At 63.2% G+C, this 17,244-nt stretch overlaps 3 protein-coding genes across 6 annotated transcripts; 2 read left to right on the forward strand and 1 right to left on the reverse strand.

The window, feature by feature from the left end:
* The first annotated feature begins 974 nt into the window (after positions 1-974).
* Positions 975-4,791, forward strand: POLR2J (RNA polymerase II subunit J). Of its 3 annotated transcripts, XM_044915148.1 has the most exons (5): positions 975-1,100; positions 2,171-2,260; positions 3,509-3,707; positions 4,189-4,197; positions 4,287-4,791. In XM_044915148.1, the coding sequence occupies exons 1-5, from the start codon at positions 1,048-1,050 to the stop codon at positions 4,320-4,322; spliced, it is 387 nt and encodes a 128-aa protein (XP_044771083.1). In that variant the 5' UTR covers positions 975-1,047; the 3' UTR covers positions 4,323-4,791. The 3 variants fall into 3 exon arrangements, with proteins under 3 accessions (XP_044771083.1, XP_021556156.1, XP_044771084.1); XM_021700481.1 differs by lacking the exon at positions 4,189-4,197 and having other exon boundaries at positions 3,509-3,683; XM_044915149.1 differs by lacking the exons at positions 2,171-2,260; positions 4,189-4,197 and having other exon boundaries at positions 3,509-3,683.
* A 50-nt stretch (positions 4,792-4,841) lies between these two features.
* On the reverse strand, positions 4,842-10,706 carry LRWD1 (leucine rich repeats and WD repeat domain containing 1). 2 transcript variants are annotated; one of them, XM_021700501.1, is made up of 15 exons: positions 10,498-10,706; positions 9,758-9,992; positions 9,533-9,649; positions 8,899-9,039; positions 8,541-8,645; positions 8,153-8,275; positions 7,959-8,073; positions 7,662-7,771; positions 7,227-7,434; positions 6,717-6,789; positions 6,488-6,628; positions 5,543-5,634; positions 5,278-5,433; positions 5,081-5,193; positions 4,842-4,993 (listed from the first exon to the last, which is right to left on the reverse strand). In XM_021700501.1, exons 1-15 carry the CDS (start codon positions 10,575-10,577, stop codon positions 4,853-4,855), a joined length of 1,950 nt encoding a protein of 649 aa, XP_021556176.1. In that variant the 5' UTR covers positions 10,578-10,706; the 3' UTR covers positions 4,842-4,852. The 2 variants fall into 2 exon arrangements, with proteins under 2 accessions (XP_021556176.1, XP_021556177.1); XM_021700502.1 differs by having other exon boundaries at positions 9,533-9,610; positions 10,498-10,654.
* Positions 10,707-10,777: 71 nt separating this feature from the next.
* On the forward strand, positions 10,778-16,822 carry ALKBH4 (alkB homolog 4, lysine demethylase). The gene is made up of 3 exons (XM_021700509.1): positions 10,778-10,937; positions 13,162-13,359; positions 15,878-16,822. Exons 1-3 carry the CDS (start codon positions 10,815-10,817, stop codon positions 16,463-16,465), a joined length of 909 nt encoding a protein of 302 aa, XP_021556184.1. The 5' UTR covers positions 10,778-10,814; the 3' UTR covers positions 16,466-16,822.
* Positions 16,823-17,244: the final 422 nt, after the last annotated feature.

A 17,244-nucleotide genomic window follows, 5' to 3' on the forward strand; every position in this document is an offset into this window, starting at 1 on the left:
TCATGTACCCCCAAGCCCCTGGGTTCTATCAGGCAGGGAGTGAGGCCCCTTTTGGGTAAAAACTACACCTCCCTCCCCCCAGCCAGCCCAGTTAAGTAGCATCCTTGGCCCAAATGGCCCAGAAGGGTGGAGGTTACAGCCCCAGGGCACCCCCCCCCCCCCCCCCCCCCCCCCCACTTGGCCTGGAGAGTCAAGGCCAGTGTGGATCTTGGGGGAATGACACTTCCTCGTCCTAGGGCCCAAGGCCTAAGTAGGGGATGGCTCTTCCCAGGAAGTGGTGTGGAAGCTCCTGGTTTCTCCTCAGCTGCTGTGGCTCCAGTAGCTAATGGGAGACCCAGCCCCTCGCTTCAAACAGCGCAGAGGGGGCCTTTAGAACAAACTGCAGTCTGCGCAATACCAGCCAATCCAAGCGGACTTCTCCACTTGGCCGTCGGAGCTCCTCTCTCCCCGCTGGGTACACCTGCCCGGCCCCCGCCCTCACCCGCTGCCTGCCTAACAAGCCGCTCATGAGGCCACGGGCCCAGTGGGCAAGCCGGCAACAACACAGCCGGGGCTCCCACGGCAGGCAGCCTCGGCAGGGGGTTATCCGTACTGGGCCGAGGCCCAGACACCGATGCGGCTTCTCCCGCCCTCCCCGCCGGCCCCACTGCGCCCTGGCTCCGCTCTCCACTCGAGGGCCTCGCGCTGGGTGTTCCAAGGGCACATTTCCAAACAAGGATCACGGGGAGCGGGGAGAGGCCGTCGTACCACACACAGAACAGCCCCCAGCCCCGCGAGCGGGAGCCCAGGCGCGCCTACTGGGCCGCGAACACACGGACGCAACTCCGGGCTCACGCATGCGCGGAACCACCCGCCTCCCTCGGTTCCCTCCGGGCTTTTCCCGCGCCTGCGCTACGTCCCCCGGGCCGCTAGGGGGCAAGCGGCCTGCCTTCACACGGGGAAAGCCGTAACCCGGAAGCAGCCGCTAACCCGGAAGAGGTGGTGGTGTAGGGCTTCGCTGGCGCTGGTGGCGGCCGCTGTGATTTTGGAGGCTAGTGCGGCGCTAGGATGAACGCTCCTCCCGCCTTCGAGTCGTTCTTGCTCTTCGAGGGCGAGAAAAAGTAAGTGGAGCCGGCGGGGCCGGGCCGGGGGTCGCGGGCGGACCCTGGGGCTTCTCCGGTTCGTCCACTGCGGGGAGACGGAAGCAGCGTTTACTGTGTCGGCCAAACTCGAGCCAGCCCTGCCAGGCGGTGGTGAGCGGCCCCATTCTGCAGAGGAGGAAACTGAGGCTCAGAGAGGCTAAGGAACTGCCCCGGCACACGCGAAGTGGCCGTCTGTATGGGAAGTAGAGTGCCTGGCGCCACAGTGCTTTCCCTCTGGGATCCGGCAGCCTGCTGGCCGCCGCCTTCATCCGCCTGCTGCAGCCAGAGGGCTGGCGCTCAGGCTCACCACCGATCCTCAGTGGCCTGTGAAGACCCTTCAGGGGCTTCTTGCTTGCAGAGTGCAAGGGAATGTAGTCCCCTCCCTGGGCTCTCTGCCTGGGCCTGGCTCCCTCACCTAACGTCTCCATGTCGTTGGGCAAGTGACTTAATCTGCCTGAAGCCTGCTTTCCTCCTCTGGGAAATGGGCTTCTTGCCGTATTAAATCAGAGGACTTTCTCTAAGGGGGGCTTAACGAGGTAATCTACCGGAAGTGCTGAGGCCAGGGCTCAGCACGCAGCAAACCGTCTTAAACATTGGTTTTTCCTTCTCTTAATAGCGTGGTGTGCGGGGCTCTACGGTCTAGCCCTTGCCAGCCACTTCGTCTCCCTTGGGAGCAGTGGTTGGCTACTGGGGCCATTTTGCTTCCCAGGGGACTTCTGGCAATGTCTGCCACCACTTCTGATTGTCATAAAGGGGGTCCAGGGGCACTGCTCACATCTTATGATGTACAAGACAGCCCCCTACAGAAAAGAATTATCCATCCTAAAATGTCACTGGTACCAAGGAGCAATCTAGAGTAGGTGAAGGTCCCGCAGAATCAGGGCATAGCTGCTCTGCTGCTCAGAGGCAGCAGGGTCTTTATGGAAGAAGAGATGGAGGAAGTCTTCCAGGAGGAGGTGGGACCTGGGTCTGCGTTGAAGGGCAGGATTTAGACTTGGGGAAGGAGGGGAGCCCCCGTTTGCCCATCTGTTGCTTCCGCCTCTTTCTAGGATTACCATTAACAAGGACACCAAGGTACCCAATGCCTGTTTGTTTACCATCAACAAAGAAGACCACACGCTGGGAAACATCATTAAGTCGTAAGTTCCACGTCAAAGGCTCTTGGGAAATGTTCAGTGGGGCTCTTTGAGGCAAAGCACACATTCCGGAAGATTTCCCGAAGTCTGAGCTTCAGGAAGGTCTGGGTGCTTTCTCTGGCAATTCCCACGTTCCAGTACACTTTTTCCCAAATTACGCTGACCCGTATCCATTCACAGCGCCGTCTCTCTGTACTGGCTCATTTCCCTGATGGAAGTGAACATGCGGCAAGCCAGACAAATGTGGGCCTGCTCGTGTCTGTGTTGCGGAGCAGGGAGCAGCAGTCAGGGCTGTCACCCACCCCCTTTGGAACGATGACCTCTGGGACACCTGGCACGCAAAGACAGAAGTGCCAGAGATCGGATCTTATTAGGAGGAGGGGAGGTGGGGGAGAGGCTCTGTGGTTATCCGATGCCCCTGGGGGACGGCGGATGTGTTTACACCAGTTTAGTCCTGACCGGGTAGGTGGTCAGCGACGTGGTTGCTGTTCTGGCCCAAGCACTTGTCATTTCTCTGCTGAAAACCCCATCGGTGAAGCCAGGTCTTTCCAAGGTTTGCACGTTTGAGGCCCCGGGCAGGAGCCTGCCTGGTCTCTGGGCTGAAAGCGGGAGGTGGAGCTGGCCGTCCTCTGGCTGTCTCCCCCCCCCGCCCCCCCGCCCAAGCCACGCCAGTGGTGCCCCCAGGCCCTCCTGGGGCCTGGCCGCTCCCCTGCTTTGGGAGCCGTGTGCCCACCCGTGCAAGGGCCATCCCTTGTGGTGCCTGCTGCTGACAGCGCGCGGGGCAGGGCTCGCAGATGGGGCCCCGGGTGTGTGGACAGGAGCTGTCAGCCTGTGTCGCCTGGAGGGCTTCCGTGTCACCGCCCGGGGCCTGGGCCTTCTCCCCGTGCCGCCCGCACTGCTGCGTCAGGTTCTCGTGCTGCGCCGTGTGCGGCCTGGGGAGGGCGCTTTGGGGCTGTTGCAAGGCCCAGCCTTCCCCTGAGGGAAGAGTGCTGGAGATCCTGCTTACCAGCTGGGGTCCTTGATCCTCAGATGTTGGGGGGGGGGGTTTCCCCATGAGATCATCTTTGCGATGTTTTACTTGGAAGACTTTTTTCGGGCAGTCAGGAGCAGGGAACTACCTGGGGTCAGCCCCCAGCTGTATTGGCTTCTAGGCCTCAAGCCAGTGGGAAGACGCTCTGCTTAGAGCTCTGCTCATCCCCAAGGGTGCCAGGCTCAGCCCCTCGTGTCACACCGCCCATTTCTGTACCTCAGACAGCTGCTGAAGGACCCGCAGGTGCTGTTTGCTGGCTACAAAGTCCCCCACCCCTTGGAGCACAAGATCATCATCCGAGTGCAGACCACCCCGGACTACAGCCCGCAGGAGGCCTTCACCAATGCCATCACGGACCTCATCAGCGAGCTGTCCCTGCTGGAGGAGCGATTCCGGGTGAGGGGCCCAGCGTGCAGGGGAGCGGGGCTGCGTGTGCCCGGAGCTGCGCTGTTCTCCTACCCACACCCCGGACAGCCCGGAGGTTGGGGGGGGGGTCTTCCTGAGGTATTGGGGGGCCGGGCGAGGTGGTGACAGCAGCGATGCTCCTACAGCCTTGAGCAAGCGCAGACGAAGGGGCTGTGGAGTCGAGGCTGGGGGCGTGCTGTCTGCAGGCAGGGGTGGGAACCGTACTGTGGGCTCCGGGGGCTCCCGCAGCCCCTGTGGAAGCAGGGCTGTATTGCCCCTTGGGACTGCTCCCCCAAGCCGCCTCTGGTGAGGCCTGGCTGCTTCAGGGTATTTGTGGAGGGGGCAGCTCATCCCTGGGTGGGGCCCCACAGTTAAGGAGGCTGAAAGGGGATGGTCACACCTGTCCACGCAGAGGGCCTCAGCGTCTGACTTGGGAGTAGAATGAGAAGGATCCACGGCTTGTCAGAGTTCGACTTGCGTGTCACCTGCACCTCAGGCAGATGGGGTGGGGGCGCTCAGGGACACTGGGCTTGCCTTCCCAGCCTCCTCACCCTGGCCCTTCCAGCTGAGTGGCTGCCACCCCTCTCTGCTCAGGTGGCCATTAAAGACAAGCAAGAAGGCATCGAATAGGAGGCTGGGAGAGTCTTGCTTGGCTAGTTCCTATCCTGCACTGGAACCTTCTAGGAGAGCAGCTTCCCCAGCTTCGGGGACATCCTGGTGAGCCCCTTCCCGCCGGAGCTGGTGTGTCCTGGACAGAGTCTGTTTTACCTTCCTAATAAAGTGCTGCAGGAAAAGGCCTGGCTGTGGGCTAAAGCCGAGGTGACCCTGCGGGGCGTGGGGCTGCGTGGGGGCAGAGGACCGGTTTCCCAGTTATCTGGGTCCTGGGGCCTGTCCACTCTGCACTGTGGCCCCAAAGGGCCACACTCCTTCTAGACCAATCCCCCCGGCAGGGAGGCAGCACTTGCAGGAGCCTCTGCTCCCGGCCTGGCCGGTCTCACGCCGAGTAGCGGGGCCAGACGGGGCCACAGACCTCTCTCCAGTCTTCTTGTACAGCAGAGAGTTTAATAAAAATATTCCCCAATAAAAACATTCTGGTCATTCGCCCCAAAGCTGAATAAGTTAAGTCGGGTCCCCTGAACTCCCCCGCCCTCCCGCCCCGGCTACTGTCTCTTCCAGATGGCCACGATGTTGGAGTCCGTCAGAGCGGTGAGGTACGTAAAGGTGGGGTTGGCCACCACCGTGTTCACCATGGTCTTGGCCACCATCTGGCCGAGGGCCCAGGGCTGGGGCCACTTAAGGATCTGGGGGGAGGGAGAGAGGAGGGCGGGGCTCCAGCTTCCCGCCCAGCAGTCCCCGCAGCGGGCGAGGGGCGGGCGAGGGGCGCCTACCTGCGTTGGGGCCTGCGGCGCTGCCGGAAGTGGAGGCTGCTGCGTCAGGAGGTGCCGGACATCGTAGACCCACACGTTGCCCTCCTCGTCCCCACACAGCACGATGCCCTCACCTGCAGGGACGCATGGCCTGAGACCGGGGGTGCGGCGGAGCCCCGTGGGGTGGAGGGGGCTGGGGTGGGGGGGCAGGGGCTCACCAGGACAGGTGCTCAGCGAGAAGTAGGCCAGCCGGGTGGGGGACCACTGCAGCCGGGCCAGCACCACCACTGCCAGCGTGGGCCGCTTGCCCCGGGCCCCCCACGTCTGGCTCCAGCTCCACAGGCAGATGGTGCCCAGGCCGTTCCCCTTGGAGGCTGGGGGGGAGAGACAGAACTGGGTGGGGGCCCCGCTCTAGACACTGCCCGGCGCGGACCCCTCAGGAGCCCCGGAAGGCCAGGCTGGCCCCGAACGGGGGCTACTCACCCACCACGTCCTCGTTCACAAAGGCCAGCCCGTCCACTCTCCGCGCCGCTGCCTCCGAGCCCTCGGAGAACACGAACTCCACCTCGCACGGCCTGCGGGGCAGCAGAGGAAGCTGGCCAGCTGCCCCCCGGGACCCAGAGCCGCTTGCGGACGTGTGCTGGGCACGTCCTCCGCACCTGCCCTCCACCTCGGCTGGGAGCTGCGGCCGCGCGGGCACAGGGGCGGGTGGCACGGGGCTGCGGCGCATTCCCAAGCTGGGGAGGGTGTCGGGTCACAGCTGAGGCGGGAATTGGCGGGGAAAGCCCAGGGCTTCACTCCCCGGTGTGCCGTGGGCCCCACAAACGCCAGCGCCTGACGCTTATTTGCCCCGACGTGGCTGTCACCGCCCCCCACCCCCGAAAGTTCTTCCCAGACCGTTCACGGCACTGAGGACACAATCCAGTCTCAGCCGGTGTCCCCCCGCCTCCCAGGCCCGGCTGGACCTCGTGCGGGCTGCCGCCCCCGTGCCAGCACCTTCCCTCCCAGGGCCTGACTCCCCGGCTCGGCCCGTGTGGTGAACAGGAGCCCGAGGACCCATCCACCACCCGTCACGTCACCTCCTCACGGTCCCCTCATTCGCTTTCCGTCACACCTGATACTGTGCTGCGTGGGTTTTAACAAGATTGTGGGCCGCACGAGGGCAGGGATGCTGGCCTTCCGGGTGGGTACAGATGAGCCTTTCCAGGGTCTCATCCCTGCCCAGGCACCATCCCCTTCCCCTGCAAGGTTATGTGACTGCAGCTCCGAGAGCCGACCCGGCCCAGTCCCACGGGCACGGACCTTGCCCTGGGAGACTAGTGGAGGTGGGGACGGGCCGGCCCCGTGAAGACAGCCGCTGGCGGCCCAGAACGGGCCATGCTTGGGCACCACTGTGGGAGGTCAGGCGTCTGGCCTGGCCGGCCTCACCTCCTCCTCGGGGGCTGGTCCAGCCGCACGTCCCAGCAGCAGCAGCCGCCCTCGCAGCCTGCCAGCAGGTAGGCATCCGGGCAGGAAGCCACAGGGCAGAGGCGCAGGGGGATGGACGTGGTATCCAGGGTGAGCAGCTGGCTGCCGGCAGGGGAGGACAGCGTGAGGCCACCGACCGGGCTGTCTGCCCACCCTGGCGAGGCCCCCCTGCCCTGCCCCACAGCCTCACCTGGCCTGGAAGTCGTAATCGTGGTTGGGCACCCCGAGGTCCCAGAGGATGATCCGCTTGTCATAGGAGGCCGCTGAGGAGGGGACAAGAAGGGGAGAGGTGGCCCTGAAGAGGCCCTACTTGCCCCGGCAGGCTCCATCCCAGGCTGAGACCGTGGTCACAAGGCCCGGCCCCTTGGGGGCGGGCAGGGCCGCAGCTGGGAGACGAAGACTCGAGGGTCGCCAGTCTACCTCCCTCTCACTACCACGCCCCACGCCAGGCAGCCCTCCTTTCGCAGGCCTCTGCTCACACGTCCCTTCTCGGGCTTATCACACTTCGGGGGGCCAGGGGTACCCAGCCGGGTCACAGAGCGGCCCAGCTGCCCAGCTTCAAGGCCACAGAGCGCGTCAGGGGGAAAAGGCAGGATCTGAAGCCCTGTCAGTCATCCACAAAGCCACGCTGCTTCTACCCCGGCCAGGGCTGACCCCGGGTGCCCGGACTGCAGGACAGGGGTGTGGGAGAGGCTCTTACTGAAGAGGTGGGTCTCGTGGGTGGGGCTGAAGCACAGGGTGGCGATGGCCTTCTTGTGGGCCCGGATGACCCCGCAGCAGAAGCCAGCTCGCACGTGCAGCAGGCGGACCAGGCCCCGCAGACCCGCGGCGGCCAGCACGCTCCAGCGCTTCTTGTGGCCGGCCTGCGTCACCACGGTCAGGGCCGTCCAGGCCACCGAGAAGAACTCCTGTGGGCGCGGGCATGCGGGGGGGGGGTGCGGGCATCACTAAGGGGGAGAGCCGGGGGGGGGTGGGGGGGGGGGGGGGGGGCGTGCTGCGGGAGTCACTAAGGGGCGGGGCTACGCGTGCGTGCGCCCTGGAGCGCGCCCTGGAACTCCAGCCCGCGGAAGCGAGGCCCAGCAGGACCGGGTCAGGGCCCCACCCCCAGCGCCGCAGGAACACCCGCCCCGCCCACCTCGCCAGGCGCCTTGTATTTGTGCAGCACGATGCCCGTCTGGCAGTCTATCACGCACACGGCCTCCCCGCCACACGTGGCCACCGTCTGGGAGGTGGCCCCCGCGCGCCCTGTTTGGAGGGGTCAGCCTCAGTAGACACGTTCTCCGAGAAGTGCGCCCCCGCAGCGCCTCTGTCCTGGCCCTGACGACGCTTCAGAGGCTGTCTCTCCCAGGCCCCCCATCCCCGGAGGTGGCCCCCTCCAGGGGCCTTCCCTGGGGCTCTCGCCCTGGCCCTGCCTGCCCCGCCAAGGCTGTACCCTCCTCCCAGGCCGGCTCAAAAGCGCAGGCCCAGAGCTGGGTGTCCAGGTCCCGAGGGCTGTTGTTCTTGCTGTGACACTGCAGGAAATGCAGGGGCTCCAGGTCCGGGGCGGGCTGTGGGGGCAGACGGGGGGTCACAGCTGCCCCAGCCCGTGCTCCCTGCCAGCTAACCCCTGCCCCCTTGCGAGCTTACCTGGCCGCCGTCAGAGTCCTGGGGGCTGCCCTCCACGGGGGCCAACGAGGAGGTGCACACCCGCTTGTTGGGAGACAGGTTGAGTGAGACATCATCCGGCCGTTTCTTGGCCACGGGCCTGGCCTGTGGAGGGGGTCGGGGCTGGGCTGAGGGCCCGGGGCTTGCTTCCTCGGCATCACAGGCTGGCCCGGGGCCTCCCATGGGGGCAGAAAGCAAGGGTTTGCCCAGGGTCAGTGTGAACCAGCTCAGGCATCAGGGGCCGACTCCTGGGCTCATTTCCAGGACCCCCTGCCTCGCCCCCACAAACCCCTTTCCCTACAGTCTCTCTAGGCAGGAAAGGCCAAGACAGGCCTTTGGAGCCTTGGGAGCTGCATGGTAGCACACTTACCCTGGGTTCCTGGGCAGCTGTGGCTTTTGGAGGCCTCTCCGGGATGTCTGCCTCATGCACCTGGGGCCCACCAGAGGCCACCAGCTCCTCAGAGATCATCTGCACCTACGTGGGGCCAGGACATCGGGGAGCTAGATACAAGTCCTGGGGCTCCTGGCCCCTCCCCCAAATGCCGGGGCAGAGGGAACCTGTGCTTCCCGAGGTGGGAAAGGGCCTTTCCAACCAATAAGTCTGCCTTCCCTGACCCACCGAACTCTACCACCCCTCGTGGCCAGAGGCCTCTTAGGGCAGCTGAAGGCATGGGAGCCATGGAGGAGCTGGGAGAACAGACTCCCAGCACAGCAGGATGAGATCATACCCGCCACTGGGTGAACTCGCTGAGGGACTCAGGCCCATAGCGGATGTCCCTGACAGCAGAGTTCACAAAATCAGCCTGGGCCTTCTCTGCCTCCTCCTCTGGGCTCACTGCAGCCTTGAACTTCTCCCAGTGAGCTGTGACCTGGAACAAGAGGGACCAGATTCAAGCCCAGGCCACCCCAGATCTCCTGGGCCCTCCATGGCGCCCCTGCCTCCAATCTTATGGCCACAGGAGTCTCCACTTCACCTCCTGGAAGCCTCCCTGAACCACAGCCTTAGCTGCAGTGTGCACACACCTGTGCGTGTGCACGCTCACACGCGCGTGCACCCCCCCAACGCACGTGCACGCGCTTGAGCAACAGCCCCGAAGAGGAGCGGGCCCAGGGTGGTTACTGTGAAAGTGTCCTGGCCTCCCTGGCCGGGCCCAGCCTGCACACCCAGAGAGCATGACCTCTAAGGACAAGAGGCCAAGCACCACAGCCAGGCTCAGAGAAACACGTCAGGCTAGGGGATAAGCGCAGCTCAGTGTCAGGGCAGAGAGCCCCCGGAACCCCCACTCAGGGTCTTCCAAACATCCATTCTGTCGCTCGCTCCTCAAGGCCGAGTGCTCCAGAGACCCGGGCCGGCCCCCTTACCCGGCTGGTCAGCTCCCGATTTAGGTTCTCCACCTGAGAGGACGTGGAGGAAGCATCCTTGCCATTGACCTTCCGGAGCTTGGGCAGGAGAAAGGAGATTTTCAGGTTGTCACTGACCTGGGGGATGAGGGAGAGTGGCTCAGTATCACCCCAACCTGTGGCTCAGCCCCACAGAGTGCTGGCCCTGGGTCTGGGGCAGGTGGGCCCCCCCCCCCCCCCACTTACAGTCAGGAAGGGGTTGCCCTCCAGGCTGAGCTCCTCGAGCTGCGGGAACTGGCACAAGGCAGTGACGTCCCCCAGCTGGTTGTTGGCGCAGCGGAGGATGCGCAGGTGGGACAGGCCCAGGTTGGCAGGCAGTGTCTCCAGCTGGTTGTTGGAGAGGTCCAGCTCTTGCAGCTGCGTCAGGCGGCACAGAAGCTTGGGGTCCAAGTGCTCTGAGAGCAGCTTCAGCCCGGACAAGCTGGGTGGGGGCAGACAGGGAGGGCTCAGTGGGGGGCAGGCAGGCCTCACACCTGGGGCAGTCCTGGGTGCCTGCGAAGGCTCTTTCAGCAGAGCTTCTCCACAAGGCACCCGCAGCCTTTCCTTCTTAAAATCTCGTCACTACTTTACAACTGCCTACAGCTGATTCCTCCTCTAAAGGAGCTCCTCTGTGCTGCCCAGAGCCTCAGGAACTAGCTCAACAGGCTGCTCAATACCCTTTCTGCAGGACTGTCTCCCCGACAGCCCGGGACCCTGCAAGGGAGAGGCCGCTCGGGCCCGGCCCGCCCGTCTCATAACGGGCGCCCAGCGTTTGGTTCGAGTGATCCGAGACTCCGCCTAACCGACAGGGCGATAAGGGGGCCGGGCAGGGAGTGGGCAAGGGTCCCAGCCTTACTTCCCGACTGGCCGGCGACCCAGGCCCGGGTGGCGGGCTGTGTGGCCGCGACCCCGCGGACCCCCGTCGTACCCCCCGGCCCGCCTCTTACTCCAGGCTCCGGATCTTCCCCAGCCGGTCGCTCTTGGGACGCCCTCGCTGCATGAGCAGCCGCGCCGAGAGGGGGCCCATGGCGACCAGGCGCGGCCCGCGCTGGCCGGTTGGCGGCACCGGCGTCCCGCCGAGCCCGTGCTTCCTGGAGCCCGACGCTCCGCGGCCGGCGGAACTCCGAAGGCGGCGCCGCGCAAGCCAGTAGCTGGCGACGACCGGAAGGAAGCGGCTCCGCGGACCTCGTGCCCCGCGGGCGGACTACAACTCCCAGCGGCCCCCGCGGCTCCGCGCCTGCGCCCTGGTCGCCAGGACGCGGCGATGGCGGCTGCAGCGGTGGCGACCCCCGAGGTCCTCCGGGAATGCGGCTGCAAGGGCATCCGGACCTGTCTGATCTGCGAGCGGCAGCGCGGAGGTGACCCGCCCTGGCAGCACCCCCCGCAGGTGAGGGCTGGGGGGAGGGGCCGTGCCACAGCTCCCTTCTTCATATGGGGAAACTGAGGCCCAGACTGGCTACGAAGACGGGCTGCGGATCAACCCGTGTCAGGGGCCCTCGCTCTGGGGGCGTTGCAGGAAGAGATGAGAGCTTTGAGGGGTGGGCTTGGAGTGGATGCCATCCGACCACAACTCCCCTTTGAGCCTTGGGGAGAGTGTGACAGCAAGCCTCCACGTAGGGGGCCCCCCACCCCCCAACCCCGCGTCTGGGGCTGCGAGCTTCACGGAGTGGGGAGACGACCCGGAAAGAGAAGAGAATGCCGAAAACCGGGCACGGCAAAGTGCCCTAGGCACCGTTGAGCAGAAGTGGTCAAGGAGGAAATTAATTCCAATTAATTAAGGGAAAAGGACTCAGAGCCTTTGAGGGGGGGCAAGGGCGTTTCCGCTGGAGGACTGCTTGGGTGCAGGCCTGGGGCAAGTGCGTGCGCTTGGGAGGAGCGTGACGCTTCAGGGGCCGCCGGCGCTGACCACAGAGGGCACTGTGTGTGGTGGCTGGGTAGGCTGGACTTGTCCTGAGGGCCACGGAGAGCCGCTCAGGGTTTTAAAGGAAGTTACGGGTAAATTTTAGAAAGATCCCGGGAGGGGGAGAGGCAGATAGGAAGGTATGGAGTCTGGGAAGCCAGTGCAGAAACTCTCACAGCATCCCTGGTAAAAGTGGAAAACGATCTGGTGATTTCTGAGCAAACTAAAAGTAGAATTCCTGTGTGATCTAGCAGTTCTGGGTATACACCCAAAAGAATGGAAAGCAGGCCCTTGAAGAGATATTTGTACGCCCACGTTCCATAGTAGCTACAATGTGGAAGCAATTTAGGTGTCCCGCAGTGGACGAGCAGGTAAACAAAGGTGGCCTACTGTGTCCGATGGAATGTTATGTACCTTAAAAAGGAAGGGCGTTTTGACACCTGCTGTGACATGAATGGATCCTGAGGTCATTATGCTGAGTGAAATGTGAGTCACAAGAGGATAAATGTCGCAGGATTCTGATTCCACGAGGCCCGGAGAGGAATCAAATTCATAGAGTCAGAAAGTAGAATGGTGGGTTCCTGCGGCTTGGGGAAAAGAACGAAGAGTTGTTTAGAGTCCAGAGTTTTAGAAAGGTGGGGATGGGTGCAGGACAATGTGACCGTATTTGACGTTGACCTGTTCACTTAAAGATAGTGATGATGGCAAATTTTATGCCCTATATGTTTTTGCTGCAAGTAAAACCTGAGAAGTGCCAAAAGTCTGAACTCTGCTGTGCCCGTGGGTGTGGGCCTAGCACCTGCCTGACTTGCTGGCTATGGGATGAGCAGAAGGTACAGGATGACTCCCTGATTTTAATGTGTTCTGTGGGAGGTGCCAGAAGACAGAGGACACGATGGTTCACAGACGGGCTGGGCAGCAGTGGCCCTGAAATGTAAAGGCGGGGAGGAAGCAGAATTAAGTGGACAGGGCGGACCTCAGACTGCCATGCAGCTGGGACAAAGTCATGGCCAACCCAGCTGGGAGCTCCGGAGCGGACTGACGGATAGAGGCGTCCCGTGTCGGGTAGAAAAGGCCAGGCCTGCGCTGAGTCATTGGCTGGGGGCTGCCTGGGACCAGGACGGCCTCTGCCCGAGACCCGAGGCAGCAGGAGGTTGTCAGCTGGGCACTTCTCGAGGATGACTGGCAAGTTCTCTCCTCTTTGGAAGGGAAATTCAGGCAGTGCCTCTGCAGCCAGAGGAGGGCAGGGCCCAGAGTCACCCCCACTTCAGAGACTCCCCTCTAGCTGCCTAGCATGCTCGCCCTCTGGACAGCCCCGGGGTCCTCTCCTTTAGTCCCGCCCCCCGCGGCCGGGGAGGCCAGAAGATACCCCACAGCGACACTAGCACAGCGAGGACTCGCAGGCAGCCCCTGGCTGTGCAGCCTCAGGCTAGTTCCTTAACTTTGCACGGCCCGGGTCACCTCATCTTTAAAACAGAGAACAGAGAGTAGGTACGTGGACGCTCTTCCCACTTAAGATGAGGAAAGTGAGAAACCGGGCACAGGGCCCTTCCCAGGAGGCAGCCCCAGACAGGGAGGGGTTCTGCCTCCCTCTGGACTCCAGCTGCTTTCCAGAGTGGCTTTGGGGGCGGGCAAGCTGGCCCCTAGAAGGCACACATGTGGCGTGAGGCAGGGCATCAGTGGCCCCAGGTCCCCCATCTTTCTTTCGCAGAAAACGCACCGTTTCATTTACTACTCTGACACTGGCTGGGCCGTGGGGGCCGAGGAGTCTGACTTTGAAGGCTGGGCCTTCCCCTTCCCTGGTGTGACGCTGATAGAGGATTTTGTGACCCGGGAGGAGGAAGCCGAGATGGTGCAGCTGATGGACCGGGAGCCTTGGAAGCTCTCCCAGTCTGGACGGAGGAAGCAGGTAGGTCCAGCCCGCAGCTGGGAGGAGGGGAGGGCCGGGCTGGCTGGTCAGAGAGGAGTCACCCTACCGGGCCCCTCCAGACTCCTTGCCCCACGCCCCTTTGCTCACGTCCCTCCCAGCGCCTCTCTCGGCAGCCACAGCCCCCCAGGGCCGTTAGGGGGGCGAGCTCCCCTGACCCTGGGACTTGGGCAGCCAGGGGAGTGGTGTGTGGTGTGTGGTGGAGGCCTGCCTGTGCCCTGGGCCTGCGCACTTCCCCACCAGACACCAGAGGTGGTGAGGCGGGGCCATACAGACTGATGCTCAGCTCCGAGGGTTTCTAGAAGGCTGCCAGTCACCTTCCCACCGAAGTCCTCTCCCCATCAGTTTTGAGACACTCGGGCCCCCAAGTCCTGGACCTCCCCTTTGTCGGGGATTGCATCCCCTTCCCTGCAGCACTGTCCGCCATCGGCCGCCTTCTGTCCTTCCCTCCCCCCTCAGTGACTTCAGTGCTTCGCTGGTTATTACAGCACTTCTCTGGTGCCCCTCACTGCCCTGCTCCTTCCGCTAAACCCCAGCCCCGGTCAGTCCGGCTCCTCACGGGCTCCTCACGCTTCTCCGAGAAAGCCGTGCCCTTCTCTCCAAGCCCCCCCACCCCCCTCTGTCCTCGATGTCAGTTTTACCTCAACTGGAGCTTTCCCCCCAGACTGTCCGTAAGCTCCCTCTCTCACCTCTGCAGCCGGCTCCTCCGAAGAGTCGTTCGTTCTGTCTCCAGTGCCTCTCCTCCCGCTCCTGCTTTGCGCATTCAGCTCCCGCTTCGCGCATTCACGCACTGGCCGCATCCATCCTGGCGTCCGCGCCCCCACCCAGCGGCCAGCTGTCAGGCGCAGCCCTCGGGCCTCTCCGTTTCCAGACGCTCCCTTGCTGGTCTCCATGAGTCCCGGCTCTGACGCGGTGCGTGCGTTTGCGACTCCCATGTTCATGGCTCCAGCCGGCTTCCCAGATCTGTCAGACCCTCACTGAGTCTTGGCCCACCCCGGCACCCCTGCGGTGTCCCCGTCTCGGCAAATTCCATCTTCCATCTGCTGGGCCGGAAACCATGCAGCTCTCCAGACTTCTCTCTCTCTCACTGGTCATCCCTGCCCGCTTTCTTCCTTCAAAACATGCCCGGAATCTGAGAACACAGCACCCTGCACCCCCACTGCCCCCACCTAGGTCCCAGCCCCTGGTTCTGCCGCTGGGATTCCTTCTGGAGCTTCCTGTGGCCCCCACCCCTGTTCTGTCAGTTGGCCCTGGAGAGGACCCCTCCTCAGATGGACTCGCTGCTCTGCTAGGCCTCCCGTCCCAACCTTCGCTTTCCCTGCTGCTCTTCGATGGCCCTGTGAGCCCTCTATGCTCCCGAGACACTGCAGGTCCCACCTCCCTCTGTGCGCTGCACCCCCAGCCTCCTCCCTCGCCTGCTGCCACTGGGGCTGGGGGAGGGGTGGGGTGCAGCTACGCTGAGACCTGCCAAAGCTGGAAGGAGAAAGACGTTTGCACCAGATAGTGCCACCCTCTACTGGGGGGGTGGGGAGGGGCCGAGGGGGCAGGAGTTGCTGGATAAATGCTCACCCCTTGGGCCACAAGTCTGAGGGCTATTCTGGGAGTCTCCTTTGTAACGGTTGTTTTTTTAGATAGAATCCACATACCGTAAAATTCACTCATTTAACATGTACGGTTTTGCTATATTCAGAATGTGCGACCCTCTCCACTGCCTGCTTCTAGAACAGACCCATCACCCCAAAGGGGACCTGTCCCCAGGAGCAGTCGCTCCCCATTCTCCCGTCCCCTGGCAACCACTAATCCCCCTTCCATCTCTGGATTTGCCTGTTCTGGACATTTCACGTAAATGGGATTATAGAACATGTGGCCCTTCGTGTGGGCTTGTTCCCCTGACAGCGTTGTCAGTGCCGCGTGGCGTTTGCGGCCGGATGGTACTCCATTGTACGGACCTGCCACCACCGCTTCATCCATCTGTCCCATCGCGGACACTGGCCTGTTCCCGCTTTTCGGCTGTCGTGCCCCGGTGCTGCTGTGAACACCCGTGGGCACGTGTCTGCGTGGCCGTGTTTCCAATCCTGGGCATGTAGCCGGGAGCGGAACTTCGTCGCAGTTCTGAACACCAGGGATCCCCAGCGCTGACCACGTGAGGAGGCTGCCTTGGGCTGGCCCTCCCTCCCTCCTGGCTCCTTCCCGCATCCTGACCCTTTGTCTCCCTCTCTCTCTGCGTTCAGGGGCACACGAGCGAAGACATCCCCCCCCTCCCCGGCACATCATACCCCCTTCCCTGCTTTATTTCTTCCCTTGGCGTTTCCCAGCATCTGAGCATTTGCTGTTTGTCGTTGGGGCCGGCCTCCTCCTGCTGGAGAGCCAGATCCTGATCCAGAGTCAGGCGTTTTTGCTTGTCTTGGTCGCTGCAATCAGATTCTTCACACCTGGCCTGTGATAGCCATTCGTATCAACTCAGACCCTTCTCCACTTCCCCTTTGTCCTCACCCTTCAGGACTACGGCCCCAAAGTCAACTTTCGGAAACAGAAGCTCAAGACCGCCGGCTTCAGAGGCCTCCCCAGCTTCAGCCGGGAGGTGGTGCGGAGAATGGGGCTGTACCCCATCCTGGAGGACTTCCGGCCCGTGGAGCAGTGTAACCTGGACTACTGCCCTGAGCGGGGCTCGGCCATCGACCCCCACCTGGACGACGCCTGGCTGTGGGGGGAGCGGCTGGTGAGCCTCAACCTCCTGTCCCCGACTGTGCTGTCCATGTCCCGGGAGGCGCCCGGCAGCCTGCTGCTCTGTCTGGCCCCTTCCGGCTTCCCGGAGGCCTTGGTGGAAGGGGTGATGGCCCCCAGCAGGTCCGTCCTGTGCCAGGAGGTGGAGGTGGCTGTCCCCCTGCCCCGCCGCTCGCTGCTCGTGCTCACGGGAGCCGCGCGGCACCAATGGAAGCATGCTGTCCACCGCAGACACATCGAGGCTCGCCGCATCTGCGCCACCTTCAGGGAGCTGTCGGCCGAGTTCTGTCCCGGCGGGAGGCAGCAAGAACTGGGGCAGGAACTCCTGCAGATCTCTCTCTCCTTTCAAGGGAGACCTATGTGAGCCACCTCCCCGGGGACAGGCGCCGGTGCCGGGCCTGGCCAGGGAGCCGGCTCCAGGCTTGACTGTTGCCAGCACTTGAGGCCGGGAAGCCCGGCACAGGGGGCTTTCTCCCCAGCTTGTTAGCTTTTAAGAGAAGACTGCTTGGCATCCTGACACGACGACAGTGTGGGCCCCGCCTGGGGGCCGGTTGTGATGGGAACGTGCCTCAGGTCGGTCCTGTCTGACCTGCCCCGTGGCCACCCGTGTGGCTGGCTTATCACAGCTGGAGGGCAGTGGGATCATTTGAGCTTAAACATGTTGGTACCACCTAAAACCGTTTTCTCCTTTATCTCTTTCTCTTAATGAAGTTCCCTGATAACCCCATTCTCTAGTCCTTTCATTTGGGAGGCGAGTTGGAGAGCAGAATTGACAGAAGATACGAAGTTATTATTTCAGCCTTCAGAGCTGGTGACCGTCTCTGCGTCAGGCTCTGCCTGGGTCAGGCTTGACCCCCGGGGGCTGTTGGGGGGCAGTGAGGACAGGGGAATCTCCGGAGAGTCTGGTCCCACCTCCCTCCCTGCCCCATGCTGTGAGAAAGTAGGGGGACTTCTGACACGTGCTGTATGGGGTGCTCACCTGGATGGCAGCCAGCCCTCTTCTAGGCCTAAGACCAAATATGCTCACCAGCCACATGCTCAGAGCCAAGCCTTGGGACCAGGGCCCCATCAGAGCCCAGAAACGTTCATTGTCCGCACTGGTCTTCAATCATTTTAGAACCTTCTGTGAGCTGTCAGGTTGGG

This window comes from Neomonachus schauinslandi, chromosome 5, assembly GCF_002201575.2.
Source record: "Neomonachus schauinslandi chromosome 5, ASM220157v2, whole genome shotgun sequence".
NCBI classification, from domain to species: Eukaryota; Metazoa; Chordata; class Mammalia; order Carnivora; family Phocidae; genus Neomonachus; species Neomonachus schauinslandi.